The sequence below is a fragment of the Pelobates fuscus genome, chromosome 1 (assembly GCF_036172605.1).
Source record: "Pelobates fuscus isolate aPelFus1 chromosome 1, aPelFus1.pri, whole genome shotgun sequence".
NCBI classification, from domain to species: Eukaryota; Metazoa; Chordata; class Amphibia; order Anura; family Pelobatidae; genus Pelobates; species Pelobates fuscus.
In genome coordinates, this window is record NC_086317.1 from 158,632,695 (window position 1) to 158,653,129 (window position 20,435).

Genomic DNA, 20,435 nt, shown 5'->3' on the forward strand with positions numbered 1-20,435 from the left:
GATTTTCCTCTCTAGTCGGTCCCCTCACACCTTATCCCCCTGTCAGTCCTTACATTGGCTTCCTGTAGCCTATAGGAGTCAATTCAAAGTGCTAACCCATACCTCTAAACCACTGCACACTAGCCCCTCTTATTTCTCTTCACAGATCCATAGGTATGCCCCATTCTCAGTCTCTCCGCTCTGCCTGTGACCTTCTGTCCGCTGCTCTCACCCGTATGGCCAACTCACGCTTGCAGGACTTCTCGTGGGCGTCTCGCTTCCTACGGAATAGCCTGCCTACCACCATCAGACGCTCCCCTAGTCTTCAATCGTTTAAGCAGTGCCTTAAAACTCATCCTCTTTAGGAAAGCTTATGGCCTCCCAGAGTAACCTCTTTCTTACATACCTATCTCTTGCTCTCTCCTAAAGGGCAGCACTCTCCTCCAGCTCTGCTTCACTCCCACCTTATTTGATTTCTATTTCCTGTCCTAATGTGTCTTATACCCCACTTCCTATTGTCGCGGGTGGCGGTCCGAATACCGGGACCCCTGTATGCCTGATGATGAAAATAGGAGTCTCTGTGTGGAAGTGGACAAACGGGGTCTGGTGCAGAGTAACCACACGCCCCCTGATGTTGAGCACCAAGGTTTGTGCGGCCACATACCCAAGCCCTGATGCCGCTTAGCGGATGCCAGGAGCTGATATTAAGCAAATATGTATCCAGTACTAGAAACAAGGCAAGACTAAAACAGGCACCAAACAAGAAAACAAGACAAGACTAGAAGAACCCAGAACCGGAGCAGGACAGAAAGCAGAACCCAGAACATGTACACAATACATGAGGGAAACATGGACAGGACAGGACTGTACATGAAATGGGAATACAAGAGATACAAGGCAAAACAAGGAGACATAAGTACTATATATGTAATAAATATTGGAGATTTAGACATACATAAATGGCCAAGAAGTATGCAGCCCGCCACTGCGCCAAAGTACTCCAATTATGGTGGGTCCTAACTGCCTAGATATGCATGACTAAATAAACAACAATAAAACACACACACAGTACTTAACCTGCAGAGAAAGGAGCAGAGCAAATGAGACCACTGCTTGCAGGAACAGACTGAAACAAAAAGGATTAATGGCAAAGGAATAGGTGTGGCAACAACAAAAACAAAAAAAACATGTAAAGGGATCCAGGAGACTGAATAAAGGAATGAACTCGGCATAAAGAAAACGAGACATAGAATAGAAAACCAGAAAAAAAAAAACAAGAAAAACTAAACAAGAATTGTAAAATGAGTACTGGATACCAGAAGCCATTGACAGAATTGATCCGCAACAGGAACAGGACGTGACACCTATAGACTGTAAGCTCGTTTGAGCAGGATCCTCTTCAACCTATCGTTCCTGTAAGTTTTCTTGTAATTGTCCTAGTAATAGTTAAATCCCCCTCTCAGAATATTGTAAAGCGCTACAGAATATGTTGGTGCTATATAAATGGCAATAATAATGTATGTGACTCCCTCGAGACTGTACGCTCGTTTGAGCAGGCCCCACAACGCCCGCTCTTCCTGTGTGTTGCAATTACTTGTTTGTTAGACCACATATTAATTAACCTGCAACGTTTTGTCCGTCAGATGGCAGATACTGCTTCTTTTACTAGAGCATGCACCTTTTCTCCACAGGTCACTTTAATTGTGGGAGTTATGTTAATCGATGTTCAAGTCAAATTTTTATCTTGTTAGCAACTGTAAAAGTTTAATTCCCTTTAACAGATTACCCTCCTTCCCTTACCTTCTAATGTTCTATTTTTCTTGAACACTGGCTCTATTATCAGCTAGACAGTATTCATTTCACTGTGCAATATTTTTTTGTTTGTACTTGATTTTGGAGCTTCATTAATAGTGATGTAAGCTCTACTCTTGATCACGGCTGAAAACATTGCTGATCTTCAAGTGTGTCATCTTAAATATATGTAAAAAGACTTCAGGTGGACAATAAAAACCTCTACATGAACATATAGCAGTGATACCAAAAGAGTACTTTCCTAATGATCCAGAATAAGAGAAGGCGTGTTTCTCTCCTCTTCTATCAAGGGCAAACTTAAAGGAACACAAACTTGTATTCCTGACTCTCTAATGTTTAACCCACCATTTAGGTGGCTTGCCCGACCCTCTAAAAGTTGAAAACTTACCTTATTTCCAGCGCCGAGCTGGTCTGCCGGCGCTGGCTCCGACCCCTTTGTGAAATCATCAATGCATCTCTGAAGAAAATTCAGCATCTCCATGCAGTGCGTGGGGACGCTGAACGTCTGTGCGGCCTTTTCGGCAGCACTGACACAGGAAGCACCTCCAGTGGCCACTTGGAGGTGTCCCCAGAGGCAATGTAAACACTGTGTTTACATGAAAAAAGCAGAGAGAGAACTATTATACTCACCAGAACAGCTACATTAAGCTGTAGTCGTTCTGTGTACTATAGTGTCCCTTTAATGTGGAGCTGATGTAACCCATGCTCACCCCAGCTAATGTAATCAAATGATGACATTATTATTTCACAGTAGCACGTGTTTTCCTATATACAAGGCTAGGGGATGCACCCTCACTATAAGGATCTATTTTTCTCTTTCTGCATGCGTGTGATTCTGAACTACTGTGAGTTGTTATTAATATTTCACCCCCCTCTCTCCATATTCAGTATGCAGAGTACTCACCATTGCCCAAACTGTTCCATAGTCCTATCTACCATGAATGGGCATTGCTGTTAGTCTTTTTCTACCTTACCAACTATACTACACTTCTACTCAAATAGCATATTTATTTCCTGTTTTCTTTATTGCTCATTCATAACAAATTTAATGCCAAAGACTCTCTCAGTCTACAACTTCTACTTTTCTAGCATTGTCATCTGCTTATTTACCATCCTGTGTGTTTTTTCTTAGTTGAATGCCCTACCCCTAATGTTGAGAATGCAAAGAAACTAACAGGATTAACTGGTCCTTACACATTAAATTCCTCTGTGACATTTGAGTGTAATAAAGATTTCATCATGACTGGATCATCTTCTGTAACATGCAATGATAAGGGGCAGTGGGATCCTCAGTTGCCCACATGTCAAAGTGAGTATTAAGTCACTCCTCTTTTATTTATTTTAACTATCTGATCTTGCATGCCCAAAGTGGATTACTTAATTATTCCTTAATTATTGATAGGAATTGTTTACCCCCCTCCCCCGATATTCTTTTAAAATGGTGTCATAGTGTATGTTCTTCAAAGTAACTCTTTGACTTTCTTCTTCTGGGGTCATATTGTTTTTAATTTATTTTTTTGGCACATTGTGGAAAAAGATCAAACCATGTTTTCCACTTGTTCATCACTTTTTAAACCATTTCTTGAAATTACTTTTGGTAGCCACCTTCTATTCTTGGTAAACTGTTCCAAATTCTTATCTGCCGTGATGGGTCATGACTGTCATGCTCTGTGCCTATGGAACATACCATGGTCTACCTTGGGTCTATCAAATCAACCATGCTACGTTTGTTTTCATTACTGATTGCACTCTTCTAAAGAAAATATCCGCTCCTAAAATAAAAATATTTATATATTTTCTTTTAAGCTCATTCATAACTAATTTATGAATGCTACAGACTCCTAAAGTCAACATCTATATAATATGGGTAATCTGCTTATTTACCATTCTGTGTGTTTTTTCTTAGTTGAATGCCCTACCCCTAATGTTGAGCATGCTAAGAAATTAACAGGATTAACCGGTCCTTACATATTTAAGTCTACTGTGACATTTGAATGTAATAAAGCTTTCATCATGACTGGATCATCTTCTGTAACATGCAGTGAGAAGGGTCAGTGGGAACCTCAATTGCCCACATGTCAAAAAAGTGAGTATTAAGGCAATGTTTTGTTTAGTTTTTTTAAATACATTTTTAATTATCTGATCTTGCATTCCCAGAGTGGGTTACCTAATTATTTATATAAATTGTTTGTTTTTTTTGTTTTTTGACATTTCTTATTGCTATTTTGTCATAATATATGTTCTTCAAAGTGACTCTGCTTTTCTTAGCTTAGTAGTTTACACTGGGGTCATGTCTTTTTATTTGTATATAAAAAAAAAAATATTTTGACCTACTTTGGAGAAAGATCAAAAAAGTTTTCCATCTGTTCATCGCTTCTCGATCCATTGCTTCAAATTAGTTTTTTGTATCTACCTGCTACTCATGGTAAACCCATTCCATGAAGCTCCCACAGTACAGTTTTTGTGCGGATATTAACACCAGATTAATTTTGGAATTCTTCAGCTATGGAATCATCAGAGCATTAGCGACTTTTACACACCCTGCGCCTCAGCACTCTGTGACTTTACGTGATTTTCCTCTTCGTGGCCGTGTTCCTGCTGTTCCTAGACGCCTCCACTTTCCAATAATACTTCTTACAGTTGACTGTGAAATGTCATTCCTGCTATAAATTCCACAAACTTACTTATTGCAAAAGTGGCATCCTATCATAGTATCACACTTGAATGCACTGAGCTCTTAAGAACAACCCATTTATTTCACTAATGTTTGTTAATGCAGACCGCATGGCTAGGTGCTTGATTTCATACACCTGTGGCAATGGGTCTGATTTGAAATACCCGAATTCAATAATGAAGAGGTGTGTCTCAATTCTTTAGTCCATAAATTGTATATGTGTGTATGTATGAGACTCCCTCTAGAATTTAAGCTCGTTTGAACAGGGCCCTCAGTACAGGGCCCTCTGTTCCTGCGTGTCCAACTCGTCTTTTTGCAAATACTTGTTTGTTATTCCACTTATTGTTCAGAGCTGTGGATTTTTTTGGCACTTTACAAATAAATGTGTGTGTGTTTGTGTTTTTGTACGGTTTTTCTTCTTTAAATATAAGAGACCGCTTTTCAGTCTTCGGTCTTTACATTTTGCTTTGGGCCAAAATCCCACTTTTGGCCAGTTCTTGTAGTGTATATAGTTAACCGTTTTGCAATCTTCCATTTCTTTTTGTAGTATTCTCTGTTAAAATGCCACAGTGAGTATACTGGAATGTGCCAGCAGTCTTTATCCTTGACATACCAAAATGTTTGAAAGGAGGAAATTTTTTTATAAAAGAACAGAATTGGTCTCACCAAGATCACTGCACACATACATAATTCTTACTGTGCATGTGGTATGGGTGATCAGCATCTAGCCCTAATTAACCTGCAACGTTTTGTCCGTCAGATGGCAGATACTGCTTCTTTTACTAGAGCATGCACCTTTTCTCCACAGGTCACTTTAATTGTGGGAGTTATGTTAATCGATGTTCAAGTCAAATTTTTATCTTGTTAGCAACTGTAAAAGTTACATTCCCTTTAACAGATTACCCTCCTTCCCTTACCTTCTAATGTTCTATTTTTCTTGAGAACATTGGCTCTATTATCAGCCAGACAGTGTTAATTTCACTATACAACATTTTTTTGTTTGTACTTTATTTTGGAGCTTCATTAATAATGTGATGTCATCTCTACTCTTGATCAAAGCTGAAAACCTTGCAGATTTTTCAAGTGTGTCATCTTGTGTGCTGATCAGGCTAAAAAGGCCAAACAACCGTCTACATAAACATATAGGAGTGATATCAAAGGCTAGCTACCTGCCTGACTATCCAGCGTAAGAGAAGGCGTGTGTCTCTCCTCTTCTATCAAGGGCAAACTTAATGTGAAACTGATGTGACACATGCTCACCCCAGCTAATGTAATCAAATTATGACATTGTTATATCACAGTTGCACATGTATCCCTACATACAAGGTTAGGGGATGCACCCTCACAATAGATCTATTGTTCACTTTCTGCATGCGTGTGATTGTGAACTACTGTGAACTGCCATTAATATCCACCCCCTCTTTCCCCATTCAGTATGCAGAGTACGCACCATTGCCCAAACTGTTCCATAGTCATATCTACCATGATGGGGCATCCCTGTTAGTCTTTTCCATTTCTAACCAACTATACTACACTTGTTTTTGTTACGAATGCTTCTCCACCTCTACTCAAATAGTATATTTATTTCCTGTTATCTTCATAGCTCTTTCTTAACAAATGTAATGCCAAAGACTCTTTCAGTCAACAACTTCTACTTTTCTAGCATTGTCATCTGCTTACTTACCATCCTGTGTGTTTTCCTTAGTTGAATGCCCTACCCCTAATGTTCAGAATGCTGAGAAACTAACAGGATTAACTGGTCCTTACACATTAAATTCCTCTGTGACATTTGGGTGTAATAAAGATTTCATCATGACTGGATCATCTTCTGTAACATGCAATGATAAGGGGCAGTGGGATCCTCAGTTGCCCATATGTCACAGTGAGTATTAGGTCACTCAATTTTTTAAAATGTATTTTAACTATCTGATCTTGCATGCCCAAAGGGGGTTACCTAATTATTCCTTAATTATTTATAGAAATAGCTTCCCCCCCGCCTCCCCCCTCATCAATATTCTCTTCATATTGTGTCATAGTGTATGCTCCTCAAAGTAACTCTTTGCTTTTCTTGGCTCAGTAGTTTACACTGGGGTAATATTTTATTTTTTTATTTTAGCACATTGTGGAAAAAGATCTAAAAATGTTTTCCATCTGTTCATCACTACTTAATCCATTGCTTCAAATTAGTGTTGGTAGCCACCTGCTACTCATGGTAAACTGTTCCAAATTCTTAAATGCCGTGATGGGTCATGACTGTTGTGGTCTGTGTCTATGAAATCAACCATGCTACATTTGTCTTCACTACTGATGCCTCTCTTATAAAGAAAATGTCATATATACTGGCATATTAAAGTCTACTATGACATTTGCATGTAATAAAGATTTCCTTGTGAGTGGATTATCTTCTGTAACATGCATTAATTATGGTCAATCAGAACCTCAATTGCCCACATGTCAGAAAAGTAAGTATTAAGTCACTGAATTATGATTTTTTTTTATATATATATATATTTTTATGTTTTTATTTATCTGATCTTGTATGCCCAAAGTCGATTACTTAATATTCCTAATATTTTTTTTTTTATTCCATTGGTGTGTGTGCTTGTTTTTTTGTGGGGGGGGGAGTGGTTTGGTGGTCTTCAAAGGAAATCCTTTGGACTCTTCACTTTTCTTGGCTTAGTAGCTTACACTGGGGTCATAATTTTTTTTTATTTTGGGAGAAAGATCAAAAACCTTTTTCCATCTGTTCTTCGTCACAACTTGATCCTTTGCTTCAAATTAGTGATGGTAGCCATCTGCTACTCCTGGTAAACTGTTCCAAATTCTTGAAAATACATTTATTTATTGAGATTTGTGTCTTTAATGTATTTTTCAGGTAAATGTTCACCCCCTGTTGTCGAGAACGCTAACATAGTACCAGGATCTATTGTCTCGGGCCCACATATATGGAATTCATCTGTGACATTTCAATGTACTGGCGATTTCACAATGAGTGGTTCTGCCACTGTAAAGTGTGATGTAAATGGTGCGTGGCAACCAGCATTACCTGTATGTGAGGGTAAGTATTCTCTACTAATTATTGACATTGTCATTGAGTTTAAAACTGAATCAATTAATTGAACTGAGAGAATCTTTACATTTGTATTTTTTTAAAATTTGTGTGCCCCCCTTCCCCCTATAACCTCTTTTGATTGTATGGTTGTGCTGAGAAAAATCACTATGGTGGTATAGTCCATGTTTAATTTACCATTACCTTTCTTATACATTCAACTATTTGCTCCATAGTTTGATTGATATACTATATCAATCTCAAAAACATGCATCTCTCCTGCAGCACTTGGACAACTACCTTCAGTGAAGCAGTTTCTCAGTTAAATTACATAGTGCTAACATAATCCGTAGCACTGTACAATTGATAAGAAATACAAACAAACTCTTAATGGGGGGGAAGGGTTTATTCACACCTCTTCAAGGAACACTCCAGTAGTGCCCTGGTGCTCCCCTGTCTTTGTAATGATTCAAACTGTTTTAGAATGGTTTGATTTCTTACTTGGTATCTACATGGCTCTGTCTCCACTACATCTGAAAGCCAGAAGCTCAGAAGCAGGACTAGTTTCTGTCTCTTTGAAGTAGTGAAGATGGGGAATGTTGCCAAGCAAACCACAGGTAAGATGTCAAACTGTTCTAAAGCAGTTCGATTTCTGAAAAGGGGGTGATGCTCCTTGCATAGATAACCATGACAACTTGATATAATGATTATGATGCTTGGAGTGTTTCTTTAGGAGGTTAAAAATCTTTACTGTTATATTTGAATACATCAGTAGATTGGGCAAATTTTGCATGTTAATAAAAAGTATGCCTGGAGTTTCCAAAGCTAGTGCAATTGTTTGTTGAAGAGATTAACATGTCCCTTGCAAGATACATTTTAATATGCAGTAATGCCACAATGGAAGCCCAGATGAATTACTGCAGTTGCATCAATCTTTACTGTCTAAGCACAACTGACTACTTTGCAAAATCTTATGTATTTCTATTTTAATGTCTTTCAGGGAACAGCAATGTGGGTGCAATTGTTGGTAAGTAAATAGTCTCTAGGAATTTATTTTACAAATATAATTGTGTTAGATGTATATCCAATAGATTTATTCATTTCAAAGTTTTTGTGTGTGTTTAGTTCTGGGTTTGACAAATTTGCTTGGAATTTACGAGCCAGCTAAAAAAGTTATGAGCCAGTTTAAAAAAAAAAAACTAGCAAAGTTTAATTTACAAAGAGAAATTATATTTCTATACTATTTTAAAATATTACACCGAATTAGTGGATGTTTTATGCTACTTTAAGTTTGTTTCTTCATTAGTTTTTTTTGGATTTCCTTAACCCCTTAAGGACCAAACTTCTAGAATAAATGGGAATCATGACATGTCACACATGTCATGTGTCCTTAAGGGGTTAAAGGGATACTATATTCAACAGAACTGCAGCTTAGTAGTGAGTATAGTAAGACCCTGCAGGCTTTTTACTGTTAATACTGTGTTTTCAAAGGAAAGGCAGTACTTACCGTATTTTTCGCTCCATAAGACGCACCTCATCATAAGACGCACCTAGTTTTTAGAGGAAGAAACCCAGAAAAAAAATATTCTGAACAAACTGTCCCATAGTGTTTCTTACTATGGGACAGTTTGTACAGAATATTTTTTTTCTCCCCTGTCCCATAGTGTCCCCCCCTCCCATAGTCTTCTCCTCTCTCCCATAGTCTTCACCCACCCCCTCCCCATAGACTTCATCCACCCCCTCCCCATAGACTTCATCCACCCCCTCCCCATAGACTTCATCCACCCCCTCCCCATAGACTTCATCCACCCCCTCCCCATAGACTTCATCCACCCCCTCCCCATAGACTTCATCCACCCCCTCCCCATAGTCTTCATCCCCCCCCTCCCCATAGTCTTCATCCCCCCCTCCCCATAGACTTCATCCACCCCCTCCCCATAGACTTCATCCCCCCCTCCCCATAGACTTCATCCCCCCCTCCCCATAGACTTCATCCCCCCCTCCCCATAGACGTCATCCCCCCCATAGACTTCATCCCCCCCCCATAGACGTCATCCCCCCCATAGACTTCATCCCCCCCATAGACTTCATCCCCCCCCATAGACTTCATCCCCCCCCCTAGACTTCATCCCCCCCCCATAGATTTCATCCCCCTCCCCTTACTGTCCCCCTCCCCATACTGTCCCCCTCCCCATACTGTCCCCCTCCCCTTGTCCCATAATTACTTACCTGTCTTGTAGCGTTGGCCGGCAGCACAGGGCGCACCGCGGTACTGGAACTTCAATTTCATGTTCCGGTTTCCGGCGGGACTGAAAGGAAGTGCGCACTCAGCTTGTGCACACTTCCTTTCAGTCCCGCCGGAAACCGGAACATGAAATTCAAGTTCCACTACCGCGGTGTGCCCTGTGCTGCCGGCCAACGCTGCAAGACAGGTAAGTAAAGCTTCATATTCGCTCCATAAGACGCACAGACATTTCCCCTCACTTTTGAGGGGGAAAAAAGTGCGTCTTATGGAGCGAAAAATACGGTATATTAAAGCCTATGGACACTTCCAGAAGTCATTCCTTGGATAACCATTGGAGATGCTTCCTGGGGCAGTGCTGTACAGTGTGCAGCACTGGCTTTCAAGGTCTTCACCGTCTGCATGGAGACACTGAACTTTCTCTCTATGAGGAGATGCTGATTTGTCCCTGCCCCCACCCACCTCATTGACCATCTCCGCCAATGCAATCCTTTTCCTATAAGAATGCACTGGATTGGCTGAGATCATCAATTCTGCTAATGTCACCCAAAGAGGTGAATCAAGAGGTGGAAATGAAATAATTAAAATAAGCTAAGGAGGAGCAAGCCACATAAATAGCGATGTTAACACTACAGGGTCAGGAATACATGTTTGTGTTCCTGACCCTATAGTGCTCCTTTAAGAACTTATGGCAGAGGAAAATGAAAGTGCCATTTAACAGCTGTTGCCAGCCTTCAGCCTAGTTAAAAGAAAAGGGGAAAAAGGGGAAGTTGAGTAAGAGCACTATTTAACACCAAACAATGCTTTTGCATTTAAGCTTCCTTAAATGAAACCACCATTCAGGAATTTTGCTAAGTTTAACATCCCTACCTAGCCACAGCTTTTGGCAGCAGTCCTGAAATGAAATGCACATATATATATATCGTGTGTGTTCTCTCGGCCCTTTCTTCTCCACTGCTAGCCCGGAGAGGTCCATGGCACAGTCACAGGGGGTGAATGTCTACTCGCCAGAGCTAAATTTTCATTCTCCAGTGGCTAGTGGCGAGTCAAAAGAGGTGTGCGTTTTTTTATATATTAAAGTTTGTATGTATGTCAACTCCACCCATAAGCCAAGGGCTGTAAGAAGTAGAGGACATTTGTCTGGCAAGATGGCCCTTTCATTTTCTTCATACATTGCCTTTCCTTTGATATTTGTCATGTGCTGCTGTCTGAGTTGCGGAAACATTGTCACAGAAAAGGAGGTTGCTGTAAGACTTCTCCTTTCTGAAAATTTGAAGTAATGTGTATGATGATAATGATTGGTTTAAAACTGTCACATTTAATTTGTTTTGTTTTTTGTCTTTTGTCTTTTTTTTGTTAGCATTGTGTATGACGTAGATCATAAGATTGTACTTGATTTGTAAATGTACTTTCCAATTTTTTATTTATTACTTTATCTTAAATGCCCATATCTGCAAGCATAACAAAAAATGAACTGAGATTAATTTCTCTCTTACTATCATAAGTCAGGAACGGGGAGTCACGTACTAGGTAAGTATAGAATCCCTAATTGCAGATCTGGGGGAGGGATAGAAAGAAGTATTACCAGATCTTAGAGTGACTGGGTTTAACTTGAACAAAAGAAACCATTGTGGTGTTAAAGTAACTAAGCAAACCAATAAACGATCGAAGGTCAGTATTACAGAAAGCAGGTAGTCAGACAAGCCATAGTCCAGTCAGGCAGTAAGCATTTAAGGACAAAAATAAGCCAGGTCAAGATCAGTAATACAGGAACACTGGATACAAGCCAGCTGGGTCAAGATCAGTAATACAGGAACACTAGATACAAGCAAGCTGGATCAAGATCAGTAATATGGGAACACTGGATACAAGCAAGCTGGATCAAGATCAGTAATATGGGAACACTGGGTACAAGCAAGCTGGATCAAGATCAGTAATACAGAAACACTGGATACAAGTAAGTCGGGTCAAGATCAGTAAAACCAGAACACCGGGTACAAGCAAGCAGGATTGAGATCAGTAATACCAGAACATTGGATACTTCAAACTCCGCACCAAGCGTACAACACAGTAAAAACCAGAAGCTGACAATGAGCCTAAGGAGAGTCTGTCCTAATAAGTCTAGGCTAATGACTTTTTACAAAGCTGTGGCTTTGCATTATATTCATAACAGTAGCATCTAAAATCATGCAGCCATACAGCGTCTGATGTCAAAACCTTTAACTGTGTAAGGGAAGTGACCGAAAATTATCAGAAACATGATGCCTCATGTCAAAGTGAGGAGCAACCAGTGCAAACCAGACGAATTGTGCAAGGTTGGAGCTTGACTCAGGTCAACACATAAGTGAAGACTTTTTCCAAAGGTGCAAGGGAACCACCTTTATGGTTATTTGTCCATTGTGTGTTTTGTAGCAGCACTGAAAATAAATGCATAAATACATTTTTGGGTGTCTGTAGGCTGTAGGACCTCCTTTCAACCAAAGAATAACAGAATTTGGGTCCCCATGGAAAAAATAAAAATAAACATATCACCAAAGACCTCTACAACCAGGAAGGGCATGGTAAAATGACCTGCCCCAAAACAGGTGAAGAAATGATTCTCATCAACCCACATTAACCAACGCTCTCTAAATATCTGTCTTTCCCTTTCTTTGAAATGCGTAAGAGGAGAGTTGTGGTTATGTATAACAGATAAGAGCCTGACGATTGACAACGACCCCTCCTTTCACTTTCAACTGACCTATGAGTCTGAGGGAGTGTGTTTTTGCCATACAAGGAGCAGGATTGTTGTAATATTTGGTATAGAATTCAGGCTCAGGCAATCTTTGGCACTCCAGATATTGTGGACTACATCACCCATAATGCTCTTACACCCATAATGCTGTCAAAGCATCATGGGAGGTGTAGTCCAAAACATCTAGCGTGCCAAAGGTTGCCTATGCCTGGTATAGATAGTTAGAGAATCCTTCCAGCCCTGGAGATGAGGTTGCCATTAACCCCTACCTAACTCTCTCCTTTGTAAAATAAAATATGTCTCTATCCAGCCCACAAATGAGGGTGGAGTTTTGCAAATTATTTATTTTTATTTTTTTAATTCTACCTACCATCGACTTGTTTCTTAATGACACAGGCACTTGTCAAAGTTCTGAAACAGAACCTTCCTACTTTCAGGTGTAAAGCATTTTGGAAACAGTTTCCCCACATATTTGGGCTCATGCCGCTGAGGGGCTGAGAGCATCTCAGCCTGTCAATAGGCCATGTTTCCCCCACTGTCAGGGGTCTTACCTGAGGTGGGAGTATGAAGCACAGAGATGTTCGCTTACCCTTGCAGATAAACACAGTTCAAGGTGACCAGGTAAGAAGCCACCTGGACTGTTAACCTGTGCATGGGGGTTGTGCAGGAAAGGTTTGCAAAGGTCAGGATAAACGAGGAGTAGCCAAAGTCAGAGGATGCCAGAGGTCAGGATAAACAATGAGTGGAGCCAAGGTCAGAAGCCGGGGTCAATCTGGATAACAAGCTCAGGAGATTAAAAAGGAAGAACTACACACGTTAACCAGATTCAAATAACTGACAATGTTCTCAGGGAGAGGAAATGTTTTATACCCAGCTGATGAGCGATCTGTCTCAGGTGAAGCACAGGCAATAGCCACAGAAGATGTCCAGCCCCCTAGTGCTGCAGACATAGCCAGGTATAACAGGACTAGAACTACTCAAAAATACAGGATCTGCTGTGGCACTGTCTGGCACTTGTGGGATGACCATTCCTAGCCGCCTTGATGGCACGGTAAGAGCAAACCGCTTAATTGGAGGATTAAAGTGCCTCTAGTTGTTGTCACTCAGACAACCTCTGCTTTAGAGTAAAACCTATGATTGGTGCAATGCTGCATTTTGCCACACATGCACACTAGTCTTCAATGCTTTCCTACGATCTTACCAAGGAGGTGGGACCAGCTGTGGTAAGCGCCACTGCGATGGAGAAAAGGTAAGTAAAAGTAGAAATGTGTATTCCTAATGCTATAGTGTTCCTTTATGCTATGATGCCATTTAAACTTTGGAGAAAACATTTTTCTTGGTACATCCCCCACAGTACTGTTATTACTACATGTTTGCAGTTATGTCTTTCAACAAGACCATCTAACAGCACAGACTCTGTGCAGGCTCTGCTTCATATTGTATTAGTATAACTCTTTCTTGAGGCAAGTGCATTGTCACAATGACTTCTTTTCATCCCACATTGGGCTAGAAAAGATTATACATTGCAAACAATGGAAATATGGGATTGACTCCACATTATAGTGATCCACGTTGAACATGCTGGAAGATGTGAAATAAATGCAATTACGCCTTTGTCCTGTTTGCTGAACAATTTATTATCGGTAATCTGTGCAAAGTACCCTTGATACATGTGTGGGGAGAGTTCATCCAAGACTGATATCTGTGATGTTTATCCAGAGCCATTTTTGTCTGATTTTGCTTCAACCAAATGCAATGTGCTCTGACACTAGTCATCACGTTTCAAGATATATATTAATGTGGGGGCAACTCTAGCCTGTCATCTATGGTCTGCTTAGCAATTTTTAAAGATGGGGTAAACTATTGTAAACTAGGTTGTTGTGTGTTTTTTTTTTTTTTTGCTTGCTTTTTTTTTTGTTTTTTTTACAAAAAAAACGCTGATACAATTGAGCCATTAGAAGGGGGATAGTATATTTAATGTTTGCATTGTTTCTTGGTTTCTCTTAAGGAGGAATTGTCGGAGCACTAGGTATTATTGGAATATTGGGCGCTGGAATATACTTTTATTGTAGAAAAAAAGGGTGAGCTTATTTTACGTGTGTGTGTATTCCCAACCTTTTTTTCTTTTTCTTTTTTGAGATCCCTTTTTATTCTAAAAGCTTTTGGTTTGTTCAAACGTAAAGCCATAATAGAAACATGTTGTTGTTGTTGCTCTGTCTTCTTGATGCTGCATTACTGCTTTTCTACTCTTCTTCTTTATTTTATGTAGATATGGCAAATTAATGTTGGCTGGGAGCAAACATCTTGGTTCTGCTGGGTGCTGAGGGTTCTCTGAGGCAGGGTTCACTCCACCTGACTTCTGCAGACTTCTGAAGTCAGATGCTGATCCTTCTACTCATTTGTTGGCTGTCCACAACCACATTTGCATAGAATTGACATTACTTAGCCTTGACCCAACAATAACAAAGGAATTTCATTCGGTAATTTCATTCGGTAGGTGCTGCGTTTCAAAGTGAAACACTGCACATACAGCATCCAGCCACCACAAATACATAAAATCACTGAAGTGGTCATGTTGCCTGCAGTAACCCTTTAACATTAGTAAATTGAGTTGTAAGTGAGACAGAGGACATATAATGAATGTACTCTGGGATGTTCAGTGAAGGGCAATAATTGCTATTGAGGAGAAAAGTGGAAATGATTTGAAGAAAGAGCTTAATTGTATAATGTGAGACTTAAGATGAAGAAAGTGTTGCCTGTAGTCCTTTTGTAGCAAATATATGGCCCCTACCATATGTTTGGTGAAAGAGCATGCTAGTGGAATTGGTTTAGATGAGGAGGAATACAATAAAACAAAGGGAGGGCATAGCAAAAAAATGTTTTATTAAACTTTGAATTGAATTAGAGTGAGTTAAGGGAAATTGGGACTGCCTCATTGTGTTGTGGGGTTTCAGATGAGCAGCATGTTTTGCGTACAAATGCATATTTTGGTAGAGCAGTTAGAAGGTGTATGCAAAGACATAAAATACAAATATTTGCAAGGAATAGCAACCCATACCCTGTAGAAAAGTGGCCTAGACCCAACTCTGCTGTAGTGCTGTGTTGAGCACAGCTTATGAATTATGGCTGGCCAATTTTCCACTGTGTACCATCACTTAACAGGTAAGAACCGCAAAAAAAGTTTTTACATTTTAGAAAAAAAAACCTGAAGCTCAAACTTTTTCTGAATGGCTGCTTTTATGACTAGACTATATGATATTTGTAGCAGTGAGATCATGGGTTTTTGTCTTTCTATTTTTAGTTTTAACTCTGTTCTTCTATCTCATAACTCAAAGATGAGTAGATAACACCAGTTTCTCCCTCGGTTCTACTTTTCATTTATTGTATGCAATTAGTATATTTTTTTGCAATTGAGGATTACAATTCAGTTTCATTGAATTCAAGCTGGACAAATCATAGTAGTTTGCTTGGTTTGTGTTACAAGGAAAAAAAGAGGAAAGAAAGGATTATTCCAAGCAGTTACTGCACACTGGTGTGGTTATGGTGCCAGGACTGGCCTGGCACCCCTCCCATGTATGTAATCACTGTTTTGACTTCTTACCTGGGTATCATCGGGTGCAGCTTCCTACCTCTTCCCTTCTATCCTTAGAGCCAAATGCTGCTGCACAGTATTCAGTTAATTCTTCTGTGCTAAGCCCAGCAGTGGAGGGCCAGCTAATTGGCAGAATCAGATGATTGCTATCTGGCACCACCGATCTTACCTCGTGTGGAGAGCTTCCAGCTTTTTGAGAGGCTGGGAAACCGCACCTTGTGGACCCCAGGTAAGAAGTCAAATGGAAAAAAACGGTTTGACTATTTAATTGGATAGCGTTGGGGTGCCAGTTTACTCCTAGCACCATACGCACAACAGCACATATTTATTATGCTTGGAGCAGTCCTGTAATGTATTGTGTGGAATATTGAGTTACATTATGGAATTTTATTGCACTGTAGACTTTTTCCTTTTCAATATTTTTTTAGCTCTGCATCTATTTTCGGATCCCTTTCTCTTAGGAGAGTGTGTTGTATTTTCTACCGTGGAACTCTGTAAAATGTAGAGGTCTAATCTGTGTTTAAAACTGGACTCCACATAATGTGCACATAACTGGTGCAAATATGTTGCTGTCTTTTGTGGGGAAACACAAATACTTTAGGGCTAAAATAAAAAGAAACATGAAACAATGATTAGCAAAATTGTAATCATTCACTGCCACCCTCTTCCATACAGCTTAAAGATGCAGATTACTTATTCTTCTGTTCTGAAACCAACTCTTAAAACAGATTTCAAGTCTCCCATAAATGTGCGACTAACAAAAAGTAGAAATATGTTAAAAACTCCAAAGATAAATGTAGCATGTTATTTTTTTTAAATGGCCAAAAAATAAAATAATGGCCAATAGTTTTACCATTCTAATGTGGAAGACACTCCCTTTAGTTAGAGTCCAGTGGCATGTATTGTGTGTATTGTATTTATGCTCACTGTTCAGTATACTCTTGCCATTTTTGTAATTCAATATATAATTATTTAAAAAAAGAAAAAAAAAAGTTTTACATTCTGGTCACAGATGTGCTATTCAGTCTATGACATGTGCAAGAAGCCCATATCTATGAATCTCTGACTTGGCATAATGATACAGAAATGATAACCTGTTGAAACAGTTTTGAATCTGAGCGGAAGCTTCAGCATTTTAAGCCTTTCTGCCTATATGATTGGTTTAGCTTACATATTTATTTCCAAAACCAATTGGGTATTGGTTATTTCCAGAACCAATTCTAGCAATTTTTAATCTTTAGAAATTTGTGAACAAATACCGTGGATACTCCCTGATATTTAGAAGAAGGGGTGGCCAGCTGGTGCAGAATTTGATTTCCATATCGCTGTGAATCTGGCAATGCATCTAGTTTATAGTAACTTGCAAGAGTACACTGATAAATACAATCTGCTCTCCTAATCTGCTTCCAGCTGTCCTCTCTCTGGCTCATAATTGTGGTTCAATAGTTATATGTATTCTCATACACACACATATATAGGAGATTGCTTTATTTCAATTTTATTCTTCATGTCTACATTGAGAATTGTTTAATCAGCTGAATGGTAATTCCCACCCCCTCCACCCCAATCACGTTTAATGCTTTCGCTGTTCTTGTACAGGCTGGGTCTATGGAGTATATAGCTGGAGCTCATATGCTTCCATATATATGAACCATTATAACACACAAAGGTTATAGGTGGTGCCAACATAGCTCTTTGCTAGGGTTATTTCTCTAACCACAATTGAGATTTTTTCAATGAAGGCCCTGCTGAAAGGTAGAATGCATGAATACTCCTTAAGGGCTCCTTGCAAGAAATTTCAGATTTTTAGAATAAATACGAATAGGAAGCACATGCATAGCTACATAAGTATGAAGGTCTGAAATGCACCTTTATGGCATCTCCACTATATGTGTGTATGTAATGTATAATAATGGGCATGTGACAAATGTGGGTTTTTACAATTTGGTGTCTTTCCTTGCTGTGCTAGTTTGGTTTCTCCCTCAAACAGTAAATATAATGATACGTCATCGAATAATCAGACACATGTGGATCAAGCTTCTAAGAGTTCAATTCGTTATAAAAATCAAACTCAGGTACACTTGTTTTCGTATCCAGCACACCAACATCTTCCGGAGCTTTGCTTTCCACCACTCCCGGATTTCTGCTGGCATTTTGTAGCCTTGTTTGCTTTAATGGTTTTTGTATACTAACATACATGTGTGCTAGCTGCTTATATTGATGCTTTCCAATTATTACAGTGCATGAAAAGAGTCTTGGTAGGTTTTAAGAGGTGTAAATAAAGTGAAGCCTCTACAACAGCCAATAACACTTTTTTTAATTTTTTTTTGTTCTTGTTCTCTTTTTGGTTTTATCCTGTGAACGATGGTTACTTTACTTTAGTAGAAGATTGGCATGTTCACAGAATGGCCATTTTCACATAGATTTTTCTTTATGGATGCAGATATCTTTATTTCCAGTTGATTCATGTGGCTTAAAGGGACACTATAGACGCCCAGACCACTTCATCTCATTGAAATGGTCTGGTTGGACTATCCCTGTCCCCTTAAAAATGCAAATAATACATTGCAGTTTTAGCAAAAACAAGACCGCCACTAAAGGCACTTACTGCTGTTTAACTCCGTGAAACGACACAGGACATCCTCACACTGTTATATGCGGATATCCAGCAACTTCAAATCCCCTATAGGAAAGCATTGATACAATGCTTTCTTGTGGGGAAGGCGTAATACAAGGGTGGCGCGCATGCAGTACCCTTTTCGGCACTGACTTCGGAAGAGATGGAAACAGCGTCAAGGGACTTTGCTGCTGGAAATAGGTGAATGTTTAAAGGTTGTTGTGGTTTTTCTTTTAGCCCTTTAACTGCCGCAAGGGAGGGTGGCAGAACAACACTATAGCGTTAGTAATACAGTAGCACAACATGGGCATGCGTTTTGAGAGTTTAAGAAAAAAAAAAAAAAGAATAAACTGGAATCCATTCCATATGGGTAATGTGAGCATAAACCTAATCACTGTTATTTTAATAGATTCTTTTTATTTACTCTAAAATAATTAAACAGTCCTGCTGCTTTTGAACTGTGTGAGTACTAAAAAAAAAAAAAGCTAAACTGACGCATACAATAACCACCTTGCTGTGATAACACTGTGTGTTTGTACGTTTATTTTTAATATCCTAATACCTATTAAACTAACCCTAATCAGTAACAGATATTTATCTATTTCTAAAATGCTAGGCCTTCTTTCTGTATTTTTGCCGTCATATGCATCATATTGTCTTGTCTGACAGAAGAATAATTATGCTTACTAGTGTAATGCATGGAGGCTTCCAAACCAATCAATACTGTTTTTGTCCCGTTAATGTCTGTTTGTCGCTTTTTAAATGTATTTTTTTAAAGTAAAATATAGTCTTCTGTCTTGAAGCTGCATTTGCAAAATGTGTTTTATCTATCCTTTTCTTACCTGGTTTCACAATCCTCTGTACATTCTTAGGGAACCACACATCTTTAAATTATACACTATGTGTATATATATATATATATATATTATATATTTGTGTACGGGATTATGAAAGGGGGCGCACATTTAAAGTGAGTGTAATTTTGATAAATAATAGTCGGTTGAGGTGTGCCGAAACCGACGAGAGGTTAGGCCTGCAAAAAGAGGGCCCACCTGGATATAATGATATGAAAAGAGGGTGTGGTGGGAGGGGAATTTCCGGAATCGACGAAGACAGGTAAGCAGGGGGTTTGCTAGGTTTATATAGGCCATAAATCCCTCCCACAACTTCAGGCATACGCCTTCTATATATATATATATATATATATATAAAGTGCAGCTTTCTATACTGCACTGACCACACTTTTTAGACTATAGTTACGGATCTCCATGACCTAAAGTAATGAGAAATAAAGGACACCGCCTCTCCTTTCAATTAAAGGGACACTCCAGGTACCCAGACCACTTCTGCCCGTTAGAGTGATCTGGGTGCCAACTCCCACTACCATTAACCCTGCAAGTGTAATTTATTGCAGTTTTCATAAACTGCAATATTTACATTGCAGGGTTAAGCCCTCCTCTAGTGGCTGTCTACTAGACAACCACTAGAAGAGTCTTCTGTGTTCATAGAACACGAAAAGTAATTTAAAATGACGCTGGCCATCCTCACACTATGTCCCCCCATAATGCTTTACCATGGGGAGGTCTAATGCGCGGGGCATTAGGTTTCCCCCACGCACTGACGTTGGCTGGGGAGGAGCATAGGCAGAGGGGGGGGTGCATTGAGAAGTCTGAACAGACACTTTGCACACCCTTTGTAAAAATTCTTAACCAACGCCTGCTGACTTCAGGATTAGA

At 39.5% G+C, this 20,435-nt stretch overlaps 1 protein-coding gene across 1 annotated transcript in view; it reads left to right on the forward strand.

Moving 5' to 3' along the window:
• LOC134602541 (complement receptor type 2-like) overlaps window positions 1-18,380 on the forward strand; it is a 62,316-nt gene extending 43,936 nt beyond the window's left edge. The window contains exons 8-14 of the mRNA XM_063447550.1: window positions 2,924-3,100; window positions 3,698-3,877; window positions 6,171-6,347; window positions 7,341-7,523; window positions 8,515-8,541; window positions 14,499-14,571; window positions 18,052-18,380. Coding sequence (XP_063303620.1) covers window positions 2,924-3,100; window positions 3,698-3,877; window positions 6,171-6,347; window positions 7,341-7,523; window positions 8,515-8,541; window positions 14,499-14,571; window positions 18,052-18,274 — 1,040 coding nt within the window. The 3' untranslated portion in view covers window positions 18,275-18,380. The remainder of the gene's footprint in view (window positions 1-2,923; window positions 3,101-3,697; window positions 3,878-6,170; window positions 6,348-7,340; window positions 7,524-8,514; window positions 8,542-14,498; window positions 14,572-18,051) is intronic.
• The last annotated feature ends 2,055 nt before the right edge of the window (window positions 18,381-20,435 follow it).